This window comes from Nothoprocta perdicaria, unplaced genomic scaffold (genome assembly GCF_003342845.1).
Source record: "Nothoprocta perdicaria isolate Ctin4 unplaced genomic scaffold, notPer1 scaffold_99, whole genome shotgun sequence".
Taxonomy (NCBI): domain Eukaryota; kingdom Metazoa; phylum Chordata; class Aves; order Tinamiformes; family Tinamidae; genus Nothoprocta; species Nothoprocta perdicaria.
This window is the reverse complement of record NW_020456298.1, coordinates 1,755,669-1,782,402: the sequence shown is the minus strand read 5'-3', so window position 1 is coordinate 1,782,402 and position 26,734 is coordinate 1,755,669. Positions and strand designations below refer to the sequence as shown.

Here is a 26,734-nt window from a genome sequence, read left to right as displayed (position 1 = left end):
CATATGCAACTGTAACATTTATTTTAGGAATGACATGCCAAATAGTCACATATATAGTATCATGAGGTAAAATCAAAAGAGAAAACACCAAATGAAATTAAACATGATGAGAAATAGAACGAGCTTTGCCAGTTTTCATTGTGAAACGGACAGAAGTGCACACACACACACAAAAGTGTCAGCACTGAAGAAATAAATTGAACATTTAGCATTTTCTAAATTAGCACATCGAAGATTCAAGTTACACAGTAGAGAAGAAATAAAATAAAAAGTATTTCTGAAACTATATCCTCTTCAGTGACAATACTGCAAARGCAGCAAAATGCATCATTTCAAGCTCCAGGAGAGAGCACACTTAACACTTAAAACACTCAGACACATTYTTTTTTTCCTGATTCCAGTAAGGTTGAGGGATGACTTACATTGTTTAAACTAAGCAGACCAGATGACCCCTGTATCYTGGTAGGATGGGAAGAAACATGCGAGTAGAAGAGGCAGTTAGCACTCTTATTGAGCACAACGTGGAATTACTCATTAAAATCAATTATTTATTTTTTTAAATACATTGCAAAGTTGGCAGGATTATCCAAGGCCCACATCTCTTAAGTGAACTGACTTCATTGTAATACTAAAAATTACACACATTAGTGAAGAAAAATCTCACCCAGGTAAAGACCCTTCCCTGAGCACGTGTAATAGCGGGCACAATGAGGGAGCAATATTATAATTGTTCATAAACTACTAACCTGTCAGTGTAAGGGGGGTGGATTTAGGAAATTACTGAGCGTGTAAATGCGGCTTGCAAAGTCAGGAAGTTGGACTGGATTTGTGAGAAGCCACAGAGCACCCGGGCTTGTGCACCTCCAAAATAAGCAGGTAACCAGCCCCGGGAGTGCGGGATGTGGACTCGCTGCCCTGGGCAGCAAATTCCCTTCTCGGGCAAGAGGAGGTCACCGACTTGCAGCACAGGCGCCAGCTGCTCCCACCTTTTAAAGAGGAGCTCAAGCACACAACCCTACACGCACAAACTGTTTGTACTCCTATTTTCACGTTTTATATTAATTATTACTGCCTTGCGATTGCCAAGAGCAATTATGYCTGCCTTCGTGAGCGAGATGATCACGTTTTGGGGGCTCAGCTTTGTGAGAATCCTGTCAAAATACAATAAATAACATTTGATCGCACATGAACTGGCCTTCTTTTAACATAGGCTTTCAAGAGCCCTGAAGACAGGGCCCAACATTTCTCAGTTCTTCAAACTCTAAGCACATTATAGTTACTGACAAAAGCTTTTTGTTTTCAAAGCCTTCACTATAAACAAAAGAAACAAAACATAACAAACAAAAAAAAGCCACACAAGGGTTTTCTCTCCCTGAAAATAACAACTCTTGACAGAAAAAGTAAGTTTGGAATAACTCACCTAATGTTACATTGGTTTACACTCTTGCTGCTGCAAAAATATATCTAGGCAATTATTCTGGACAATTATATTGGGCATTTAAGATATCTTTTCCTGTGCCAGCAAGTTGGCTTTAATAAGTTGCTATTGTATATGTAATACATTCAGACTCAGAGAAACAAAATCTATATTTTACAGTGAGCTGCAAGCKATTCCATATGATTCACTATACCACAGATTGTTTTAAGAGATGTTTCCATCAGCCCTATGCCATTCCAGCGCTGAACAGATCTCATGTACCCAACAAATAATTACACAAAAGCACATTATCACAGTACTTAACTGACTTGCATAATTCAGAGCAAGAACAGAGCATCTAGAAACCAATAGCCAGGAGCTTGGCCAGTACTGTGGACTGCACATTTATAAAAAAGGCACCCAGCAATTTGTTCAGTCTAACAGCAAGCCTAACTTGCTATTAATAAACCATTGTAGGAACACGTTCCCCCCATCAGCCCTTCTAGGTACACAGTGCACCCTGAAAGCAAAAAGTGGCAGAGAAACCCACACTTGCTGAACACGAGGCCACACAGCTCTGAAATGCTTTCACTTACCTGAAGCAGCAAGCTGTTTTGGGGAAGAGACCCAAGGACCAAAGACAGATTAAGGCAAAGGAGGAGCCTCATGACAAATTCAAGTGCCTGGGTTACACAGCTGAACTGGAGCTTTCTGTCCTCACCCCTAAGACAACTCGGGCATTTTTCAGTAGAGCACCACACACAGCAAACACAGCCCTTGGGCAGATTTTGAATAGGTCACAGCAGACCAAGAAGCCACATCATGTTCAGGAAACATCTACAAGAAAGAGGAGCTTCCGCTAAGTTTTAAATTCAGAGGGAACCATCATCCCCTGCAGAAGCAAAAACTTGTTGACAGAGAGAGTCAGTGGTACCTTGTTCCTCTGAGAGATTGGGATATGCTCCTAGCAGCTGATTTCACCTTTACTTTGGAAAAGAAAATACACCCAGCACCTCACTAATGAGGAAGTTGTCAATTTTCACACTAGGAGCAGGATCTTTCCTGTTTCAGCTGAGCGCTACCACGRTTGGTCCTCCCAGGCCCCACAGTTTCAGAATCAGCCTCTTCATCATTCTCCATCTGGCCTTTTGACAGATTTTGACAKCCTCACCCCTGAATATATCACAGTCCAACTTAAAGACGATGATACAGCATGCTGCTTCCCAGGACACTGAAATCCTTGGCAGGTAAGAGCCAGCGTGGAGGCTGTGGATAGCACAGGTTGAAATCCAGTCAGGCCATGAGGGCCTAGACTCAGAGCTTCAGCTTCCTGAACCTGCTGGCCACCACRTCACTGTTCATAGGTGGCCAGCTGCACTGTTGCTATTAGTTCAGGTCAGGAAAGGCTTTCACTTTGAGAAGAGCAGGCAACTATATCCTGAAGTAGGAGACTGCCAAGGCTTCCTACCTAAGGGGGTTTCCTTGTGCATCCCAATTCAGCATTTAGCTGTCCCCACATGGAACAAGGAAATTGCAGTCCGGATGAAGAGACCTAACTTCTTCCAAAAATGTCACCAGCTTCAATAAGCACTTCTGAAGATTAAAAGCGTTAAGCACAACTCAAATGTTGCATCAATAGCGTGAGAGAAAACACACACATGAATATTCTCTTGCAAGTAAATCCAAAACTAAGAGAAAACTCAAACCCAAGCAAAAGTTTTCACATAGACTGCTCAAGACCTTTATCTCAGAGATATAAGTGACTTAAAAATATTAAAGATACCCTAATTTAAATTTTCAAACAAACCTCAGAAAAAGAAGAAATCCTCTCTGGGTTGTTCTGGCTGAGTTTTAAAAAAAGAAATCTGTATAAATTACAACACATAAGCAATGATTTCTCCTGAATGTTAATATAATCAAACTAAACCCAACCAACATGAAGGGAGAAAAACACTGTAAGCAACACACACATTGCTTACCTGGAAGGAAGGAAAACTAGGATAAACAGGAATTTTATTTCATCCTGGTAACACAGAAGTATTAAGATTTCCAGAGTTTCACCATGAACTTCCACTGACCTGTCAGTACGATTTAGGYGCTGAAACATTTCTATTCCTTTTATAAATAGAGATGAGGTAATTCCAAAAAGCCTATCAAGTGTAGCTACTTCCTCATTTAGAGGAACTATATTCTATACATGTAGCTGTAGGTGTCCTCAAAAATCTTAGTGCTGTCTCCCTTCTCCCACTACTTAGACTCCATTATCTGAGGCCCTTTCTCATCACAGCTGGCTGTATGTTATGGTTGGAAGGTTTCTGAAGCAAGCAGCATGGCTAATATTTGCTTGGATGATCCATAGCACACRCTTTCAGTTTGAGAGAAACATGTTGCAATTATTGCGTTACAAATTCAGGGGAAGAAAAAAATCCATCAATTAACAAGAAATAGCTTAAATTGACGATAGCTATTAATAGTTGATGAATTTGAATGCTTTCTGCAGGTGGCTGTTAAGCATAAAAATAATAAGTGCAAGACCTTCAAATAATGACAAGATCTTTTTTTCCCTAATGAGGGATATTTAATATTAGAACACTTCTGTTCTTAGAAAATTTTAATGCATTTGAACCCAGCTTGGCACAATTACTTGGCACAATTACCATGAAATCAACCAATCCAACAACTCCCTGGGAATACASCAGACTCGATACACCACTGAACAGCATAATGAAAATTAAATACCTCTTTATTGTCCCCGGAAGGTCCAAACTGAATGGGATTTGATAGGACAATGCTGAAGTTTCATCCACAGCCTTGCTTATTTCCTGTAGCTCTCTCAAAGAAACCCAGCCAAGCAAAGCACTCAGTTCACAGTCATGGGACTGAATAAGTCTGTCTTGCTCTTCAATTTCTCTTCTTAATTGTTGGTCTTTTGCTTCCAATACAGCCAGTCTTGCTCGGAGGTCTTCAATTTCGGTCTGCACAGAGTGGAAGTCTAGATTTATTGATTATCCCCATTAAAGAAAAAAAGCTTTGTTCCTAGAAAAACAGAGTACCAGTCTCAAAAGTAGCATGAATTAAGGTTGTGCAGCACACTTCAGCGCTTGCTTCTGGCAGCTTATAATTCTAGTGAACTTTAACAGAAATTGTTAATATTTGATGAGAGTTGGCTGAATTTTCTCAGAAGATTTATGGAAAAACATGGCTCTTTTTCAATACAATTCATTTCTTTTACTGCTAAAGGATAATAAATTATTTTGCTATCATGCAAAAATTCTACATATGTTGCATTTAGAAACACTAGTACTTGCACAATCTGAGTCTTCCCACTTAAAATCAAATTTCAAGTTCCTACTCCAACATCAACTGCTACAGGCACCTTTTGCCTTTAAAAATATGCCAGAATTTGCCAAGTTAATGAAATTCAGTAAAAAATCTGAATCTCAGTTGACATCTAATAACAGTATCATGTTTCAGACTGGCAGCTAAATCGAAGTCTACCAGCCCTATTGCAAAAATATCCTTGCAAKAGTTCCACTAGACTTCCAATGCAACATCAGATACAGGATGCAATGTCAGTCCTTTTTATATTATTAATTTCTATTGAAAGCATTTATAAAAATGTATCTTTAACTTAAAATGAGCAGTGCTTCAAATCTCAAGTACATTCATCCACACAGTGAAAATCCCATGTATTATGATACAGATATTTGTTACAAGAACACATCCTATTTTCCTTTGGAAGCCCAGAAAACATTCAATCTTTTGATCTTTCTTCAGTTTACATACATAAGTACACTCAGTAAATAAAGCACTTACATAAGGAGTTTGGGTTTTTGAGTTAACACAGTTACTATTTGGTCCTTGACTCATTTGTCCCAAAATTTGAAAGCTGAGGAAAAAAAAAAATTAAAGAATGGAAAAGTCTTGCTATCTAAGCAGYTGAATGTCATAGTGGATAATTTCATTCTGCTCCTAAATTTCTCAAATATGTGTGAAACTCAGCAAGCAACTTAAACTGGTGAACATTTATGGAGATAATTCTCCACATATAGCGGTAGATTGAATATTCCCATTTTCTATATGAACAAGAAGGAACTCTGAAGTGATATTTATTCATTCTCATCATAATTCAATGCTCTGATCATATTCAGTGCAGTAAAGGAAAAAACTTGGAGGTAAATAATTAGGCATTTCAAAATGATCATTATCCCGTAGCTTTTGACAATTCACTTCATCCTCTACTTGTAAAACAGYGATAAAAATATCCCTTCACCCCAAAGCAATGCTGCAGAGAGAAAATTTAGTGGTTTTGAATCTCTCAGATGCTGTGTTGATTAATGCTATACAGAGAGTCCATCGGCAAATGCATAAATCTGTATCAGGCATACAGAAAAAAGGTTCTGGGGCTGAATATTGAAAAACAAAGATAAAATGATATGATGGGATCCAAACAGGCACTTTTCGTCTTCAACAAAGTACCAGATGGAGATCCAGGGGGAAAAGAGTGTGTGTGTGTGTGTGTGTGTGTGTGTGTGTGTGTGTGTGTTAGATTTACCTTCCATAATACAGGCACACTATGCACAAGTGACATCCTTTGCTCTGCAAGTGCTTCACTTTGAAACCTTAACATTCTTCTGATGTTTTTAATGTGATCCAAGTGAAGTTTACTTTACAAATGCTCACTTTTAAAACAAACTTGTTTCCAGGTTTGCAGCAGTACAACAAGTTCCCCAAATCTCCATTAGTGYTTCTTAAAATGAGAAGCAGCAGTCCTTGTACCCTGGAGCCCTGGCTCAAAGAATTCAACTTATATCAGTGCTGTGCACTAGATGTGTCAATTATTTTCTTCATTTTTTTTTCTTTTAGATTTAGCTGCAAGAGTACAGAGTGGCCCATGTTCCAACTCACAGGCGTTTGTCAAGGAGATAAAGGTCAGCAGGCCAAAAACGTCAGTTTTGTTTCTTTTGCTCTCAAATCAAGCTTTTAACGTGCACGAAAGACAATTCTGTCCCTGCATTGCTAGTTTGGGAATATTGCCAAAATCTTAATAGGCCCTATTTAATACAAAGACCTTCATATTCTTTGAAAATGTTGTAATCGCTGCAATAAGCGGCCTATACGGGAACAGAAAGGAAGATGAACAGACTTTGATTTTACAACGTGCTTTTCATACATGTTTTAACGACATAAATAGATACCAGAAGCACAGAACTTCCAGGTACAAAGAGAAAACCACTGTGCTTGAGAATCCTGCACAGGCATTTTGGGAAGAATGGCAATTTTGGTCCGTAAATTGGAATTCTCTCTCATTCCTTTCCAGAAATGAGAAGAAGCCTTTGATACGCACTTGGTCAGGCTCCAGAGACAGATAAAAAGGACTTAAAGTCTCAGCGTGGAGCAATGGACGGTATTTGGCTCATTAACCGTAGCTGGGAGTGTTACTATGTATGTTTTAATTTAAACTGAGATTGCTAACATGACAGCTAGACACTATTGATAGCAGATCTCTCACTTCACTTCAGCAATGGACTGGTGATATCCACAAGGCAGGGAGCGCCTCAGAAACACTGATATGCACATTTTAGCTACTGTCACAGGGTTTTCTCATTACCGAAGGCAAACACAGACCTGAGGGGACAGTAGGGAATTGTGAAGAGGAGAAAGGAAGTGAGAAAAAAAATATATTTTCCAGTCTCAGGAGATTTTGGTCAGGATCAATCCTTAAGGCATGCTGGGAGCCATCACACACAAGCCTTCTCCACAATCTAGACTTCATAGGCATTTTGATCATATCATGCTTATAGATGGCATTCATGCACAAGGGTGTGGATAATTTGTCTCTAGTATCCCTACTGAGAAATAAAAATTCACTTGGATAAAGTAGAGGAAATATTAGCTGGCATAAGTACAGTAGTCTTCATCTGAATTATTGACATTGATAAGATTAAACTAGACAATGTCTGCTCTTACACACTGATTAAATAAATCCAAATAAGCAAACGTGATGAATAGGATGGAAAGACATTTCTTGATCTAAGATTTTAAATCTACCATCTAGATAATCTTGTCCATTTGTTTCTTTCTTCATATACATAGAGACAAACACACACACATATGTGTGCACACACAGATCACTATACCAGCAGATCCAATAAAGGAAGAAAAGCATACAAAAAATATGAGATTTCAAGAAAACGAACAGGAATGAAGAAAAACAGACTTTATCATTAGTTTTCCAAGATGTCACACGGCCAAAAGTTATCGCTAAGGCTGAAATTGAGGTAAAGGTAAGATCTGCACTAGAAAATTAACTCAGATTTATGAAGGACGGTGAAAAAAAGAGTTAAATTATGCTTAAAAGACTTGCAGATATTTGCTTGGACAAAAGCCATCTTAAAAACACTACATTTGCCAACCATTACCACATTTGACATCATGTGTCAGTGTAAAGTTATTGCTGGCAAATGCTGACTTCTCCACAATAACTGCTGCATCTTCATGAAAGGTAAAGATCTTTTTTTCCTAAACAAAAGCTGATTTATATTTCTACACTGATAATCAAATCTATTTGGAATTGGATGGGAGATGGCTTGCTTCAAAATACTTTTATCTTCAAATAAAAACTTCTGAAGCTCGGAAAAATGAAGAAAAATAGTTAAATTAGAAAAGAAATAGCACACAACTTAGCACACACAAGCCATTGAGTCTTCCAGTTCTGATTTTCTGTAATGAGATTAAGACAACTCCTGTGGCTGCCATCTCCAATCATCACTTAGWTTATCAGCTGGATTACAGCCAAGGCTCTAATTGCTACACAGAAGCAAAGTCACCATTACAATATTTTTTTTTTTTCCAATTCTGCCTGGCAGCTTACAATTTTTTCCCCATGAAGCACTGTTTCCTAAAGACAACTTTGCAGCCCCGTTACCTGCAACCGTTTCTTCTCTTGAAGAAGCTTGTTTCGCTTTGTGGCTGAAACCTGAATCCTCTCTTGGTAGGTAGATCTCAAAAGTTTATGYTCATTTTCTTGCCAGAGCTGGGTTTCTTCATTTGTAACTCTTTGAAAAATGACAAAAACTAAAAATTAGTGTAATCACTGGGTACCTACTTCTCAAAGACTTRAGAGAAAAGAATGCTATATACTACCTTCAGAGTATCTTAGAAAGATACACAGCTAAAGAAAAAGAGATTTTTCCTGGACATATCTTCCTTTATTGTATCAAACATTTACACTGATTTTGAAAAATGCTCAAGAAAAAGGAAAACTTATATAGGTTTCAGGCTTCCCTCAGCTACTTCATTTTTCAGAAATTTATCCATCACTGCCTTGAAAGAGGCAAAACTAAGGAGCGTAATTTCTATCAATATAGTGAAAAATCTCTCAGACACAAATTTAGAAACTTGCCAAAGCAATTTTTGCAGCTTCTGTCAGTTTTTCGAGCTCGCACTAGAGATCATCTGGAGTGTTTGCTCCACGATGCCAAATTTTATTTCACTTTTGCCCAGTGATTTCTTTTAAAATCAAACCTCCAAGTGGTCCGTAGAGCCCTCAGCTCCAGATCTCTACAYGGTTGGAGCTCAAGATAATCAGTGCATTACATTAAGTGTCAAGTTTCTAATCGACCTCTCAAAGTGCACCTGCAAACAATGCAAATCTCTTTTCTCGTGCACATTCCTACATGAGGGCAGGTGCAAACGCAGGGACAATTACATTATATATATGGAAATATATGCATGTACCTGGAAAGGAGATTTATTTAAATATCTTTTAGAGAAAGAAAAAACCACACACTCTCTTTTAGAGAAAGAAAAAACCACACACTTTCTATCCTACAAAGGACGTTTTTGAATCAGTTACCCATCATAATCTTGCAAAGAAACACGTTCATGCCACACACAAAGCATGCATCACAAAGCTGGTTTTAACATTATTAATCATGTAATTACAATCCCCATGCACAGATGTTTATCCAGTGCATGAAACAAGACATTCATGTCTTTTCTGCAGAGCACATGCACTTCTTCCCTACAGAAGGGAGCGCACACTAAAAAATAAAAACAACAACACTGTAAAAAAGGGAGTTCCAGGATAAATGGCATTAGCACTTAAGGAGAATGGATGTGGTGCCCGTGCATCAGTATTTCTGCAATCACAGGCTAGAACAAAGAGCCATCTGTGCGGGGCGGCCGGCCAGCGGCGGGTTCGCGCTGGCCGCCGTCACAGACCATTAGGACTCCAACCAAGCGCAATTCCCAGCGGCTCGGAAGCGCCCTTGGGTTAATAAGAGCTGCACCTTTATAGGGTGATGTGCAATACAAATGTCTGAAAAGCTGCTCAGGAATGTGGCATGATAAACAAACGGTATCCTCAAACTCCTTGAAAATCTAATCTGCTTGGCAGTGAGGAGACRGGAACAAAAGCTGTCTGATCTCACCAAGCCCATGCGCCTGGGCTGAACTTTGCTTGTAAAAGTTGCCCACATCACCTCCTGCTGACACTACACGGTCCCACCTAAAATTTCATCTCTTAATTCAAGGTGCAAAACAAAAGCAAGAGAAGAATTCCAGTCTTGAGCTTTAAAACCCATAACTTTCCAAGTACCCATTYCATTAAAAAAGTTCTTCAGCATGAAGAAGGACAGAGAGGCCCGATATAGGAAAGTTGCAATGTTCTCATCTTCTGGGGCTAGTCTGACTCATCTCTTTCATTTCCAGGGGAAGAGAAAAAAAAACAACAAAAAACCATAACACTCTTCCTCCTATCTTGGCTTTGCTCTGATTTCAGAATGAAAGCAAGAAGCCTACARGTTCTCCATGAAGAAGCAGCCCTGCTTTCTAGCCTGTCCTGCTTGCAACACTGATGGAACAGACAGGGTGCAGGCTCACTCCATCAACAGCAGGGTCAGGCTGCAAACAAAGCGATGTCGAACACAGCATCTCTAATGCTATTTTTCTAACGACACAGTAACAACAAYAGTCAAAGTCTAGCTCAAAGGGAGCAACGCAGGCATGGCACAAAAGTGAAGAGCAGGAAGAAAAGCATCTGACCCTGAGGAACAGCACTGTCCTTAGACCTGTGCAAAGAAAAGAATTACAAATACAATCAKCAGCAGCAGGAACAGTTTCATGACTGTATAGATTATATAAAATAAATAGTTAAAGCAGGCTGCATGTTTTAAGGATGCTTATTGAATCCATTTCTATGACATGTGAAAAAAACACTGCCTCTAAAGAAAAACTTTATTAATGCATAGAGGGTACGTGTATTGACAGCAAAACACAGATGGCTCTTTATGAATTTTTAGGTATCCTAATCTTAATCTTTATGGATTATTCAGTATCCTAATCTCTATGGAATTAAAAAGCAGCAGCTTCTTAGGACCTCAAAAGGTAAAAGGAAATAGCTCTGAGAGAACAGGGCCGGTTTTTAAATGTGTCTCATTGCAATAAACAGAGGCCAGAGAAAAAGTCTTTAAAACCTCAAACAATAGCCTCTCAAATCAATAAAATTCTCAGTTGATCTACTCACATACATCAAAAATGCACCCCTATCTACTGACTAGCAACTACAGACTTTATAAGCCCTGGCTGCCAGAAACAAAAGGGTTGGGTTTTTTTCTGTTATGCTATAGCATAGAACGATTTCCAATACTTACATAGAAACCAATTCCTTTTAATAAATTTAACCAATTGCTGAAGAATGACCCAGAAATACAGACAACTCTTTCTTCCTAAGCTAACTACTTCCCTTGGGTCATCCACTGTGCCTTAAATTCTCTCCATCTTTGTAGCTGTTATCTCTTCAAGGAAACACTAAGACTTGATTTCTGTGACTTTGTACAGCGCTGAGCCCATTGCTGCCACTTAACAAATGATGCATGAGAGGAGGCACCCAAGGATCTGCACATCTCAAAGAATCTATTTTTGCTCAATATTTAAATGTCCATCCATTGCCTGAAAATGAGCATCAGAATTAACTCTGTGGGGAGCCATCACTCAGGCTGCCTTGCTGGCGTATATTTAAACTGTTGTGGCAGAATTCAATCCTGTTCTCACTCAGCACAGCGAGAAAGGTGGCATTTAATTCATCAGTTTTTCACCACCTGCTTTCTTATGCCACTTCTGAAAGGGAAAGGTTGTAGGAAAAACAACAAAGATGGCACACTGATATGCTAGAAAGTCATTAAAATTCTGTATTCTTTTTTCCCARGTTGCATTCAGTGTTTCAGGAAAAATGAAGTGTCACTTTATATGATAAGAAACCAACAAACTTACCGCTCTATGGCCCAGTGCAGCRTTGCTTGAACTTGAGTAGCAAATCTGTCCAAAAAACTGCTAACTGAGGGATGTCTTGAAGGAAGCTGAAATTTCAAAGAATTTCTCTCTTTCTCCAGTTCTTCCAATTTTCGTCTAAATTTATCAGCTAGATATTAAATTTCCAAAAAAAAAAAGCTAATGTTACTTAACAGTGACAAAAATTTTCTATTTTACATGAAGCAAAAAACACAGAACATAAGTCAATGAGAAATCAAATGCACCCCACAGATAGTGCCTTCCCTTTTCATAAAATATTTCAGTCTCTTATCATCTAGGTTCAATTTACTAAGGCTACCATGGACAACATCAGRTATCCAGAGTACTGTTTTATTCTTCAGTAACAACAAAACTGCAGACTTCCCACCATTTTCAGAGTTGTAATTTGATAAGACTCCAAAAATTTTGCTCACGGCTTTCAACCATGCTGTTTTCCTAGACCAACAACTCTGAACTAAATTCCAAGAAAATCCCTACTCTCTGCTGCTCCATTTTTAAACAAATCAGAGAGGTCCAAAACTGAGTTTTTAAAAAATAGCACTATTAGAGCAAGAACTAGAAGATCAGCAATGATAGCTTAGCAACACATTTCAGCAGAAAACACACATGTGTTTATAGAAATTTAACCAATAGTCTCAGTTTAGGCTCTCCTGAATTACATCTAGTTTGCCAACCAGCAAAATGATTTACTTTCAGCTTCAAGGAAAAACAACTGTAGGTCCGTAAGAGTGCTTTGATTCTACCAGAGGTCCACAAGTTTCTTAGATTAAATGCTTCTCTATAGACATTAGTTGTTATTTTGTCTTCCTTCCCTACGTATAAGACAAAAGAGTATAGTTTCAAGTACAGAAGATTATTTCTGATATGTTTAATCTCTATAGAACAAGTGTATTAGCAGAAGCATACACACATCAGACAACAAGCCTTTTCGATCCAAACCAGAACACCTTTGATGGTGTCAAATGGAGAATTTTGAGGCAGGCTGCAAACAAAAAACCTTTACAATTTAGTATTTGTGGCGTTGCTTGTGGCGTTGCTGTCTACAATTCTGTGCGATTAGCATGCCTTTAACATTTTCAGTACATTACTAGCAAAACAAGGTTTATTTGTGCATGCTCTTTACTGCCTATTTTCTTCATCCTGAAAGGAGGGGTTGTTTTCCTTTTCTTCTTTTAGCGAAATGGTCTATTTTTACAATAACCTATCATCAGTATTATCTCTCTTCTGCTTCTGTGCAGATGAGATAGAAAAAAAAAATCACAAGTCGCATCTACTAATACCTAAATGCTAAAGGATAAATATTTTCCGTAGGCCAGTGCAATTAAACTGATATTGTTATTTCTTATCTTTTGTCATAGATGCGGGCAGAGGCTCTCGCTGAGATCAGCCCCACACTTCCCCAMAGGGAAGAGGCTCTGCCCCACCAGCCTTCACACATGTGCCCGTGCAACCCGCACAAAGCAGACCCACGTTTTCCTTGGCAGGGCTGGCACGGAGTCCGCTCTGCCCACTGCGGTGCTAACACSATCTTGGATGCAGAGATGTGAACAGGAGATCTCCCCGCCAGCAGCCCCAGCCGTGTCGGGGCCGCGCAGCCCGGACGCCGGTTTCTGCGGCCGCACRGCTCTGCCGGCAGCTCCCACCCGTGCCCCCGATACTTCAGCTGGCCTTCAGAGTTGCTGCCCCGAGCTGGGCTCGCCGCTGAGAGCCACACGGAACGGCCACACTCAATGGCAGAGGGAGGAGAGCAGAAGTGCCCGCTCGCCTTCATTCTCTTCAAGTTTCCYGAGCTCGTTTTGGGGAAGCACCTGCCCACCACTCTGATGTGGGGCGCACGAAGGGCCTTTATTCTGAGGAAAGCAGCAGGCACAACAGGAATGGTCCATCATTGGCTTTGGGGTGCTCATCACCTATTTAAGCCTCCAAGAAAACATTCCTGCCCTTTTCACCTATGGCTGGGAGTCCTGAGAGGTATTTGCGCAGTCTAACACAGTGTTCCTGCACGTGAGAGGAAAGAGAAAAAATTGCCCATGTCAAATCTGTACCTAAATTAACATCTGAGCTGGCATGACRTGCCTTGAAGCATCATCACTGTCAGATGTTTTCTCAGGGTGGTCACGAATAACTGTAGCTGGTCCCAGATTCCTGCACTGGGAACCTAACCCTAGTTGACTTGTTCTGCCCATACTCTCACCCTGTAGCGTTGATCCACGTCTGCTGCTTGTTTTTCAAAAATTAGACTTCATTGGAAGAGAAAAGTGAACATATCTTCACTACACACTGAAAAAGAACTAGTTCAGAGATACATTTTCAGCTGTGGAAGTGTATTTCTCAGGGCCCACAGCTGAACAAATCCCCTRCCCTTGCCATCACAAGGAAACTGCACAACAAGCTCCCATAACATGGCACATGGGAACATGGTGGGAAAAGACACTGCTCAGAATCCATCAAGAACCTGGTTATAAGCGAGGACCAAAAGAAGGATACAGTCATTTATGGCCTGGCATTTATTGCCTTATTAGGGAGCACAAGGCATTCAAATGCACAGCCTTTTGGATACAAGTATATAACACAAAACTCCATATTCAACCCATCAATAGGATGCACAGGGACAGACCTGCCGAAAAAAGACTCTTAGACCATTCTGTCACTTGACTATTAGATTGTTCAAATATGTGTTTTTCTTGATCCTAACCAGAAACCTTGACAACAAAAACATGAGGGAACTGCTGCCCACCAGCTCCTGCACACCTCGGTTACATTTTAGTAGGTAGGACTTTTGATGTTGCCAGAACCAAGAGAAGTGCAGTACATTGCTCTCTTGATATTAGAGGAGATGCATATAGGCAAAAAAGAAAAATTACAACGGAGACTTCAACGAGGCCCAAAGCAGGGCAAGGTGCTATACCTGCATTTTRACATAGAAAAAAAGGTCCACGTATCCTGACTACAACCACACGATATGAAACAGAAGTTAGGACACCAGTTTCTTTAGACTCTTGTAAGAAAGTCTTAAGTAATTTTCTTTACCTAGGGCTCTCTGCCACAGCATATGTGCAGACAAGTGACGGCAGACAGCAGGGGACAACAGTTACCATCAGTGGGGGAAAGTTTTAGGCAAGGGTGTAAGAGCTGTCTTTTACAGACAAAAGAAAAAGGCAGTAAGGACATGCCCAAGAACCAACCTAAATCAAAAAGTCCACAAAAAGTTGCATCACACAGACTTGTGGGCTTCATGTCAGAAGCAATATATAGCCAGAACTTCTTCTGATAYGTGTAAATGTACTGCATATATACCTAGTAGCCCAGCTCTGGAAAGAAATGCCAGGTGATCTTGCATGATTCAAAAAAGTAGGCAGGACTTTCCTTCTTAAGACATCTCTGAAGTCACTACTTGTCAATAGCTCCACAAGACRTGAGGGTCTAGGTGAGACACTCAAGTCAGTACTTTAGAAAGAAAAATAAAGATTAGCATTTAGCTTCTATGGGAAATTTCAAGCACAGACATCAAAAAATACAAAAGAGGAGGAAAGATTAGATTGTGACCAATGACCTCATAATGCTACAACATGTAGGAATTACCTTCCTTTACTCAAAGCTCGTGCTCCTGGGCTGCCTGCACTGGAGCTCTGCGGACCCTTCGCAGCTGCCAAAAGAGAGGTTGAGCACACGGGAAGACTGACTTTCCCCTACGTAGGGGCAACACTGCAGGACTTGTTGCAAAGCCTCCCAAGGGCTCACTTAAAATAGCACCATCACCAACCAACAGTCTTCAGGAAAGATTTCAAGGCCAAACTGCAAATTAGGGTACTAGTAATGGCTTGGAGAGAAGGAAGAAACTGGTTTATGTTCGAGCTGACGTCTTACATAACRCAAGAAATATGGGGCTATTCTGAGATTCATGTGACAGGATTTTGAGGTACTACTGTGACTTAAGCAAGCAAAAAAATAGGGGTCAACAAAACAGGTTTATGGAAGATTCCACACTATAAGCCCCAGGTGCTCCAAGGGAAGGCACACYGCTCTCCTCTGTACCCAAGGCAAACAGTTGGAAAATTTGCATTGAAGGAAAAACATATTAATAAAATCCATCTTATGACACTAACTTTCTTCAGCATAATGACACTAACTCTGTGTTTGTGTCCAGCTGTTCCACAGTTTTACCCTTAAGCATCCTAGGCCTAGAAACTGAGGCTATTTTGGGAAGGAAAACAGATAAGTGAATCCACATGCCAATTGGTTCTCTCTTGTTATGTTAATTCTTGGCTGCATCCTGCTTTATATATTCCAGTCTACCAAATTTAATTAGTTTCCACTAACAGACATTTCTAAATAATTTGTTCCAATGGTATTTTATAAACTGCATTGCTGGCCATATCCACTTGCCATGTCTCAAAACTGGATGATTGTTTATCCTTTCAGCATTGTCATTAGGGGTTATGTTCAAACTGATGCCAGCTGTACCAGCTTTGAGCACTGCAGCACTAGGGTTTCAGGCTCTTCCTCTTGGGCTCCCTTTTGGGAGGCCACTCTGTTTAACCTTGCTGATGCCTTTAGTGCTTGGAGAGATAAAGGCACCTCAGTGCCAACTGCTGGGCAAGGAAGCAGGCAAATAAGGCTCATCTCAGTCCAGTTTTCAAAGCTGAGGTTCAGGAGAGATTTGGACCAAGCAGAAGTCATGGAAATGATCATAAGTAAGTCTAGGACACAYATCATGCAAAAAATGATGCAATAAGCAATGTTCCTTAATCTAATGTAGATAAACACTGAAGGGAATAACCATCAGTACTAGTATGCATTAGGAAGCTGCAAAGAAAGAGGTTAACAAAACAGTTTTCATGTTTAAGAACTGGGGTCTTCAATAACAGACCTGAATTACAGAAAAGGAGATCACAAAAAATGTATTATATATATATGTATGTGGGTATATAAAACAGATGGCAAAGCACTAACACTAACTGCATGGGAGACCAGGGAACTTCCATCTGTGGGGGTTTACAGGTCAGGAAACATCTGTCACAGATAACTTAGACATAGGTTTTAAGGCTGAGCTCAGCAAGATAACTGAAGATGTGTTCTTGTTGAGGTCCCAACAAGAACATGTCCTCYTGAAATCCCTTGCCCCCAGACTTTCTAGGTCTAAGTCTCTAGGTCAGACTTAGCCAAGAAACTTAGAGGTAGCCTCACAGGAGGTCTTTGTTATTCATAAGCCATTAGACAAAGACATTACTTTCTTTCACCTTCCTTTTAGCTCTTCAAGCATGTTATTCCAACACAGAAAAGACCTCAGARTCATCCAAAATACAGTTGACATGAAGAGAAAGAACTTCCCCATTTAATGAAGTATTATGACACATGGCATTTGTTTACTGTTCTGAAATGAAGGAACTTTGATGTATTAAAGACATACTCTTTTACAGAGAATTGTTTTGAAATAAGGCGTAATTCTCTTTAGCAGCCTTTTATTTCACTGTATTCTGTTGCTGACTTTTACAACTGCAACATTCCTGCAGATCTCAGCTGACGCTCACTACTTCTGTGCAAACAGCAAAAGACAGTCTCTAAATTACCCTTCATCCCCATCCGTTACTGCCTAATGTACTTCAAGCATTCCTTTCAACTTTAAAGCTAACCAAGGGTACAGACATGGAAGAGGYTGACTTACTGCTGCACTCCATTAAACAGACAGCAGTTTAAGAAAATCTTCATCTCTTAGGATCCTATTTTGTAATAGCTTTGAGCAAAGGAAGCCATTTACATAATTTTTAATTGACCATATGAGAACATTTGGCTACTTTTTTTTTTTTAAATATTTCAGGATACATTTATTTTCGTTCCCATGAAGAGCAAATTTATAAGAACTATTTGTCATCACTTTAAAACATCTAAAAAGACCGTTACAGTTACGACCAAACCTTATTTGTTACATACTACATATTTATATTCATAGCGCTTTATCTATGCTCCTTACTGATAAGTGTGAAGACAGTTACTGTCCCACAAAATACTAGATAGTTATATAAGAAACTGTCTCTTCAGCTAGAAAAGAGTACTTGTCCTGCCCCATAATGCAAACACCCCACAAAAAAACTGAAGGGTCTAAAACAGGATTTTTAGATTTGGTTTTACACGGAGTTTAGATGTTGCTGTCCTTAGAGCTTTTTGTCATCTGCTAGATGCTTCCAGAGCCAGTTAACCTTCCCAGTGTTCRTTTTCTTAAATCGTTGAAGTTTCCATGGTGACTGAAGAGTTTTTGCATACTCGGTCTCAACGGTATTTTACTTCATTACCTATTTAGTAAGAACTAAAGATTCTCAGAATCCCATTCAAAGGTCCATCAAGCATCTTGTTTCCACCTGCACACTGGAGCAGGCCTGYGGAGAGAAGACTAAGAAAGAGCACAGAAAATGATCCTTTATCCTGGGACTGACTCAACACATATCAAAAATTTCCTGAGCAAGATACTACTCCTAGATCATAGCTTAAAAYGAAAAATAAAATAAAAAATAAAACAGATAGATTGTGGATAGATTTCCATCCACAAGAAATTTCTCTGTTCTCTTTTCTGCTTTTCTGAAAATATCTATGCTTTTGGTTTCTAAAATACCCTATGAAAAACAGATTTTTTATTATGAGTTAATAAATTATGAGTTATATATGCACATAATCCTTCCATTAATTTTACAGTTAAAGCACTTAAAGTCAGATGACCTTGCCCATAGTTCCCCAATTTTGTACTGTGAATACAAGCACTCATCTGTCATTTTACCCATCCTTTAATAATTTAGACATCTTTGTGTTCAACCTACATCCCTCTTTTTCCAAGCCTGAAGTCTGACGGGGAGCAGGAATACACAACCGAAATACACCTGGATAGCAGCCTAATAAGCAAGAAGTCTTTACAGCCCAMGGACTAGCATTGGTTTCCTGCAAAATTGTTTCCAGAGGAACATGCAGACCAGTCAATGGCCAAATGCATGCAATGCCTTGAACAGAGCTTAAGGAGTGCAAGAAACTGGAGTACACCTATGTTTTTAATTTAAGGATAAAATAATTAACCAAGTAACAGTGCTAAACAGATGCAGAGTAGAAGGTATGAAATTCTTTGCATGCCCAAACACTCTGAATATACACTAAAGGGAATTTTTGGTTACCTRTGGATTACTGGACAGCTAGTCCTAACCATCTGTTCTCTTTTCACTGGTACCCAGCAAACCCTTGGTACCTTCCACTCGCCGCTGCCCCTGCAACCAGCCCAATAGAGCCAGAGTGGCTGCTGGCAGGGTGTCCGCTTGGAGGGCAGGCCTGATAGATACCCGGGGCTCGGGACACACACAGCAGGAACATTTGGAGCTACCGGAGCAACAGCAGCTGCGCACAGGAGCCACACGGGTCCTGACTCTGCAGCAACTGGAACACATCTGCAGAGTGAAACCTTCATGTAGAGAACCCACCATCCACGTTTCAAAGGTCTGACTGCAGAGCAGGTGGAGTTTAGTTTCCACTCCAAGAAAAAGAACAGCCTCCCACCCAACCCAACCAAGGCAGTCTGAAGTCTGCCTGAAGAACAGCTGAGCAAGCTGAAATCCTGGCTTTCAAGCATCCTTTGGAGTCTGAAGCTACTTTTAATTACCACTTCACTCTGTTGTAACACTAGATAGGTCTTTGCCTCCGATTTTCATCTTATTCAAAGTTAAAGTGACAGCAATCTGAACAGTGTAAGAAATGAATCATTTGGATGTGACAGCAGAATGAAGTGTTTGAGGACTCTGATGTTAGAGCAGTTCAGTGGATCATTTCCAAAGAATCTCGAGGGGGTATGAAGCAGGAATGCAGGTCCTCCTTTCTCAAGGGCAGGGCATTACTGCTCCATTGGTGAACACTGGGGGAAGGCATGGACTGTTCTGATCATCCCCTGAACTTTAAGGATCTCACCAATACGCACAGTGTGACACAACTATAAACACTACAGATAGCAGGTATTAAAGAAAAGAAAAAGCTATGAAACTGATGCTTGAAAATAAATCAAAGTATATAATCAAAGAAATTATATATAAAATTATAATTATAATAATATAATATATAATTATATATTATATATATATCTTTAGGGTTGTACTAGCTTGTTCACACTGAACCACAACAGTCTTCCGAAGTCTTTGTCCCACAAACTTAAAACCAAGCAAAAAGGCGAAAGCATCCCAGGAGTCTTTACCTTCCTTAGTCACAATAGGAATTTTTCCTCTCTCTCCTCCTTCCACCACCCAAGAGTGAAGAGGGCCCCAAAGCCACAGGTAGCCTTTGCTCAGGCTCATCTCTTTAGYTGTTCTCATTTTAAATGTTTTTCCCAGTCACAAGCACTTCCGTCACCACACCTAAATAGAGGGCAGTATCTTTTCCCACAGCGGTTTTTCCCCAAACCCCCAGGAGATAAGAAATATCTCCTCTTTTTTGACAAAGGGGAATTGAAATACAGGGTGCATTAAATGACGAAGCCGCACATGAAATTTGTGCTGAACCCCTGATTTACCCAAARTGTCCCAAATTGCCAAACAAACCCAGGACACAGAATATCCAAGCACCACAGCAAGGATTTGAAGTCACATTTGATATCAGAAGCTGCTGTATGACATTCGCAATTTACCATCTCTTTCCTTTCCGTATGAGATCAGTACACGTAAAGTGGARGAGAGATGGAGAAAAAGGAAAACTGGTTTCCTAAATAGCCCTGGCTAGAAAAGCCAGAGAGCAGTGTCCGAATAGCTTCTCACAAGCAATTCACAAGCAGATTCTGTGTCCCTCCATGAACTCCACATTTTTCCTCCTCAGTCTAAATCAGTTACAACCCAGAAAATTGCTACATCCTTAATGCATAACATTTCAGGCTTTAATGTACAGATTGTTAGTGCTGTGGCAAAGTTAAGAGCTTGAAAGCTTYTAAATTACAAGTACAGACAAGTTTCAGCTGTTATAAATCATATAAAAACAAATGCAACACATTGGCAGATAATGACTTTTCTCCTTTAGTTCACATTGAATTTGAAAGTATTCACTTAGGCTTTGAACAAAAAGTGGGATTCTCAGAAGTTGCAGAGAGGCCACAACCCCAGGCTTATCTATGTTTTTATTTTAAAATGGAAAAGTCTGTGCTGTACGTGAAACCTCTTGCCTGAAGGACACCAGCCCAAGCCCCACGCAGACTTGCAGAATGGGTTTCAAGCAGCGTTTCTGTTTTGTGGGGCCCCCTCAGCAGCCCCATCACTAGCACCTTGTCATGGTTGTGTGCAAGGCGTTCCCTTGGCCGTAGTGACATGAGGAACTGAGCGGTGATCCATGGGCACAGCTGCACAGGGCTCAGAGGGTTTCAGGACGGTTCATGAGCAACCTCAAGCTCCAACATGCAGAGCAGCAAGGAGGAAGGGGGCCAGGTCCTGCTGGGAGCCCCAGCAGGGCGAGGAACAAGCATCCAGAGGGAGGCATCAGGACACTCAGATGGGCRATTCCTCTCTCAAGCTTTGGTCAGTGCTGGGAAAACGCTGCTTTCCCACCTTCCTCTCTCACTACCAGCTGGCAGCTGCTCTAAGGCTGCATTACRCTCCCAGCTGCTCTTTCCAGAGGCATCAGGAGGCTCCAGACAAGGCCACACGGGAAGTCCCTGCAAGATCACGGCCCGGCAAGCAGAGCAGATCCTAGTCAGCAACGCTGGCTCGCAGAGCGGGCCGAGGCCCGGGCTATAACCCGAGCACAGCAGATGCACACACGAGAAAGCAGCTCCTACCCAGCAAACAACAATCCAAACAAGTGTCAGCCGAGAGAGAAATGGAGCAGACAAAGCAGCAGATACACAATATAGGTCAGAGTGATCAAACATATTTGCAGTATACTAGCAACTTCATCTGCACTGCTCCTAATCTGATATTCCAGAAAATATTAAAAGCAACATTATTAATAGTAAGAGTGTTTGTATTTGTATTTTACAATATAGTTTTTGTATAGTTATAGTTTTGTATAGTTATAGTTTTTGTATTTGTATTTTACATTGGTGCATAGGCAAGTTGCATATTGGTGCATAGGCAAGTTGCTTCCATAATTTCCTAAAAGCTGTGGTAATTAAATATTAAAAACTACCTTTAACATGGATAACAGTTGCTGAAATAATGAGCAGCTCACAATATGTGACAACCCTTTACTCATCTCTATATAATTCTATTAAAATAATGATGTAATTCCATATAGTATATACCTATATAGACATTATCTTCAAATTTTTTCAACCTAGTTCRTTTCAAACACTGCAAGACTTTTTTTCTCTTTTTAAATGCATCAACCATTTTCTTGAAGACATAAGTCCTGTTTTAATCAATTCACAATGCAAAATAAGCCATGACTGGCTGGCTGTTTGCTTTTCATGATGCCTTCTGTTGTCGGCATCAAACTCGCAATCATACCACTGAGACGCCTGCATTTCCAATATGCATTAACAGCAAAAATAATTTAAAATAACATTGAAAGATACATTAGAAGCAGGGGGGGGGAAAAAGTTGATTTCCAGTGCGCTTTGATATCAACATTATTTTGTAAGTGGTACTGACAGTACTGTCACTACATACAAAATTGTACAGCTATAAAGAAAAACAYGTCCTGCTGACTCCAGGCTGAATCTGCATTAAAAGATATGTACAGATACACAGCACAATGACATTTTCTATTCCAAGTTAAATTCTGCTCTTAAAACGATCATGCAAAAATGCAACACAGCTCTTTCGCTTATTGGAGACGGGTGAGGAAGAACTTTGAGGAGTGTTTCTAGTCAGAACAGTTCACACTGCTGACAGTTGTTCATCTGTGTATTCATTTCAACTGAAAAAGAACCAAGCCCAACTCACTGCATCCCTTTCCTAGCTCCAAAAAATCTCCAAGCCAATGTCTTTTCTTTGTCTCCAAATGAATAGTCTCCAAATGTAACTGGTCAGTTGGAAAACAGGCCTATCAACCAATACTAAAGACAAAACCAGCAATGTTCTACAGTGAAATGCATTAAAACTGTGATATCGGTCATTTTCAAAAGCAAGTTTTAAGTACTCTACATGGAATTAAATCAAGAGATAGGCTTTTACATCTTTTACATCAAAAGACTTTGTAACTAAAAACACTATTCAAGCACATATTGTGGAATTAAAATTCTATGTCCCAAGCGTCAGACAAAAAACAAGCTCTTTCGCTACTTCCTACCCTAAACATTCAAATATCATCCTCAAACAGTCTGAAAAAAATACTTTTTTAATTAAAAGTCAAAAATGATTATAGATAAGGGGCATTGTACAAASGCTTTTATATTTAATATTAAAAATATAAAAATGGACAAAACAGCATAAACTGAAGGCTAAGAAACACTAGTGTTAGGTATGGAGCTGCTTTAAGATGAAGTTTGAAAGAAAGCAGCACAGATTTCATAATACAGAATGTATTAAATTGTGCAATGTCCCCATGGACTATTCTGCACGAAAACTGAAGCGGCGAGCTTATTTCAAGTCACCAGCTAGACATCAGCATAACCAAAACCAAAATGCAATTACACAACATTATCTTCATTCTGCAGCACAGCATACTGATAAAAATGCATCAAACATTCRCTCTCTTTTAACAGAATGAACACAGAGAACTATAAAGCAATATAAATACATAAACAACTCTAAACCAGTTCCCCTGAAAACTTCAGGGGGAAATGCCACAAGGAAACTTGACACTTTTCTCTAGAAACAGAAAGGGAGAAAGAGAAAGGAAGTCTTGGTGGGAACAGAGCTGAAAACAGAGGGTCCATTCATTACTGATAAGGAGCGGGAGGCCAGAATATGCTTTTAGTAAATATACATATATAGATATATCTCTCAGCCCCTATGCTTCCCTTCATGAGTTCCCACAACAGTATTTAATGGTTTGTCACATCCCAGGTCCCCACACTTACATTTGATATCTCAAATATACACATCCACTAATTTCCCCTTTCCCTCTTCTCCCTTTCTCGTTCCTCTCATCTTCGATGTCCTGCAGATATTAACATTTCACCTTTGAATTAATTTGATTCCCTTTTCCAGCACTTTGAATAAGTAGATGCAAAACAAAAAAGGTTTTAAATCTATTAAAAGAGGCTAACTTAGCTTGATCTAGACACCTCTCCCAGTTTCCATTATCCATCACTGTTGAAGTTTCTGGATGTCATTGTTGCCCTTCACCCAGCAGAGATCATATTCTAAGAACGAAACAATAAGCAAGAACAGTTTACAGCATTTGAGGTTTGTTCTCAGACTCTTTTGCCTCCTCATAAATCAAGATCAACTCACAGATTTCCACATTTGATCAGTTCCAATGATTTCATTAGTTCAAGAAAGCAGAATTCAAAGACAGAGGACACTATGCCACTTGAACACAGAATAACTGCCAACTGTTAATAAATAGTGTCTTAAGCCCCTTCCCTTTGAACTCGGCCTTACAAGCCAASCGCTGCTCCTCGGCAGCTTCCAGGCTCCCTCACCACAGCTTCTCCCACCTCTGTTCCTGTCACGCGCTCTCCATCACAGCTAGCAGTTTAGTTTTTCTTCCTTGAAAGCAATTCAAGTTTCTCTTGAATTTCTGAAGGATTTACAGGGTTCCACATTCCCAGCTTCTGACTGTTTCTTAAATAGCATCTTCAGGACGCTTGATCTCAGGACAGCTTTCAGCATCAATGTGTTAAATGGAGGAGGACACAAAATAACTAAAACCATTTGGCCACAGTGACAACTGTAGGTTTGATCTCACAGCTCTGGGGGAGATGAAAGGGACAGGCTGCCAAGTAAGAGCTTGTGGCTCCCCCTCCCCTTTTCCCATCCCTAGGGAGCCATATAGCAAGCACACTTAGTTCAAATGATCCCTAATTTCAAAACATTAAATATTTCCTGACATATCTGTGAAGCATATCAAATTTGGTAAAAAATTATAAACGTATGGGTTTCAAAATACTGTGAAAAGTAAACTTCTGTACAGGAATGGGCTCTCAAGCTCAGCTGTAACAAAGATCTGTCTCACCACATTAAGCACAGATGAGCCACCTCCTCCACTGTATCGAGCTGTACTTGATGTCGGCAGCTTCACAGTTGTGTCACGTCGCATTGCACATCGCTGCCTTCTGCCACAACACTGCTTGCAAACAAAACCTTTCTCCACTCCCTGCACACATGTTCCCACTTTCTCAGTTTCTACTCRCAGCCCTGAACTGCTCCACTGTGGCAAAGCAAGAAGCACCTTCCCATGACTGGAAGAGAAACCCAAGGGTGACAACCTGTCCCAAGCAGTCTTTACCTCTAAACATTTTCCGAGTCTCCTCAAAAATATTCTTATCCATTTGAGTGATTATGCTTTCACAATTGGCATACACCAGCTGCATAGCAGCAAGCAAAGGACCCAGGCATCCCTCTAACATAACAGAAGTGCTATAGTGCCACACTTCCATGAGCTGCCACTCAGAATCACCTCTGACACGGACCTATGCCGGTGCACCAGGACGGGCGCACAGAAAGCATCCACCACATCCAATCTGTAAGGGGGCTTCTAGACCCACCAAATGCAGCAATGTTGACAGGTTTAGGCTTGGAACTCCCAAACTTCATCAGCAGGAAAAAAAAGCCTACAGAACTAAAGAGGAAACAGGCAACCAGACACGTTACTTGGAACATGGTCAAGAACAGCAAGCGACTCAAAGCCCAACACGCTGCAAACAAAGTGCTCGAGGAGTTCCTGAAAATTCTTGAAAACACAAAAATGCTTTTGAGACATCAATCCTGCAGCTTAAGCATAACATTTGACAACGGAAAAAAGAAACAGGAATGTATCCAGAAATAATCAAGAATGGGTAAGGACTGGAAAGAGAATGTGTTCTTAGTTTCTGTTTACACACCTATGTGTACGCCCTGCTTCATGGCAGGAGAACTCTGCCTGTGGCTGTGACGGCCCACTGAAGTCTCATGCTGCACATTCACCCAAAGAGCAGTCCTACACAACTGCTTCACCATCTTGGGCAAATAACCCCATTTCCTTCTGCTTCTAGGTCCTGTACTAACTACTCCACAGGATCCTCGTTAGGCTTAATTAACACCTGCATGAGATTTTCAGATAAAAGCACAGCTATAATTGCATAATATTAGCTACTTTTTGCACAAGAATTTCTGTATTATCCCTTTCCTAACTTGATCTCTTCTTAAAGGTTAGTGCCCTTTTATCCTTTTACAGGACTCTCTTCCCTATAAAAGACTGTATTGCCTCCTGGAGTCATCTCTTAATCTTCTCCTTTCAAAAGATATAGCCCAGTCTTCTTTTTCCTATTAAAACAAAAGGGATCCTGCAGTCTTTTTGTGGGTTTTTTTTCCTTCTCTCATTACTTTCTCCCTACCTCCCTTTTACATACACGCATTTCATCTTTTTCTCATTTATGATCTGCTTTTCATCCTGGCTATGCAGCTGTCCCTACTGCCCCAATCCCAGTATTGAAGTTGTCCAAATGCTTCATGCGCAAAAACTACCCCCCTGAAAACCTAAACCCCGAGCAAGGCTCCACAGAAGGATGTTGGCACAGGCCAGCACAGAGAAGACCAAAAGGCTTTTTACGCAGTCTCCACAGCCCTAAAACTCCACTTGAGTCCCAATTCAGCAGAGCAGTTAGGCACAAGATGACACCTCACTGACCACTAGGCACAGCAAGATGTCCTCCTGGATTGAGTTCCCAGAGGAAGAGCAGCCACCACTCAATGGCAGCAGCTGCCACGCAGCTCAACCTCCCCCGGCCTTTTCCCACCACAGCACCCACAGGAAAGCATCTTGCATGCTTAAGTACAACGGAGCTAAGGCAACTTTCCTAGTCTCTGTGCTTAGCACAGTTAAATTTTGAACTTTTTAAAAATAGGCCCACTGCCTTCTTCCAGCAAATACTGGCACCCACATAACAGCGTCAGCCTGCAACATCTCATGCCT

At 40.4% G+C, this 26,734-nt stretch overlaps 1 protein-coding gene across 1 annotated transcript in view; it reads right to left on the bottom strand.

Moving 5' to 3' along the window:
• The window catches only part of LOC112959343 (disrupted in schizophrenia 1 protein-like), an 80,394-nt gene that overhangs the window by 24,708 nt on the left and 28,952 nt on the right, over nucleotides 1-26,734 (bottom strand). Inside the window, exons 4-6 of the mRNA XM_026053348.1 lie at nucleotides 11,693-11,840; nucleotides 8,346-8,475; nucleotides 4,157-4,392 (exon numbers count right to left, since the gene is read on the bottom strand). Of these exons, the coding sequence (XP_025909133.1) occupies nucleotides 4,157-4,392; nucleotides 8,346-8,475; nucleotides 11,693-11,840 (514 nt within the window). The remainder of the gene's footprint in view (nucleotides 1-4,156; nucleotides 4,393-8,345; nucleotides 8,476-11,692; nucleotides 11,841-26,734) is intronic.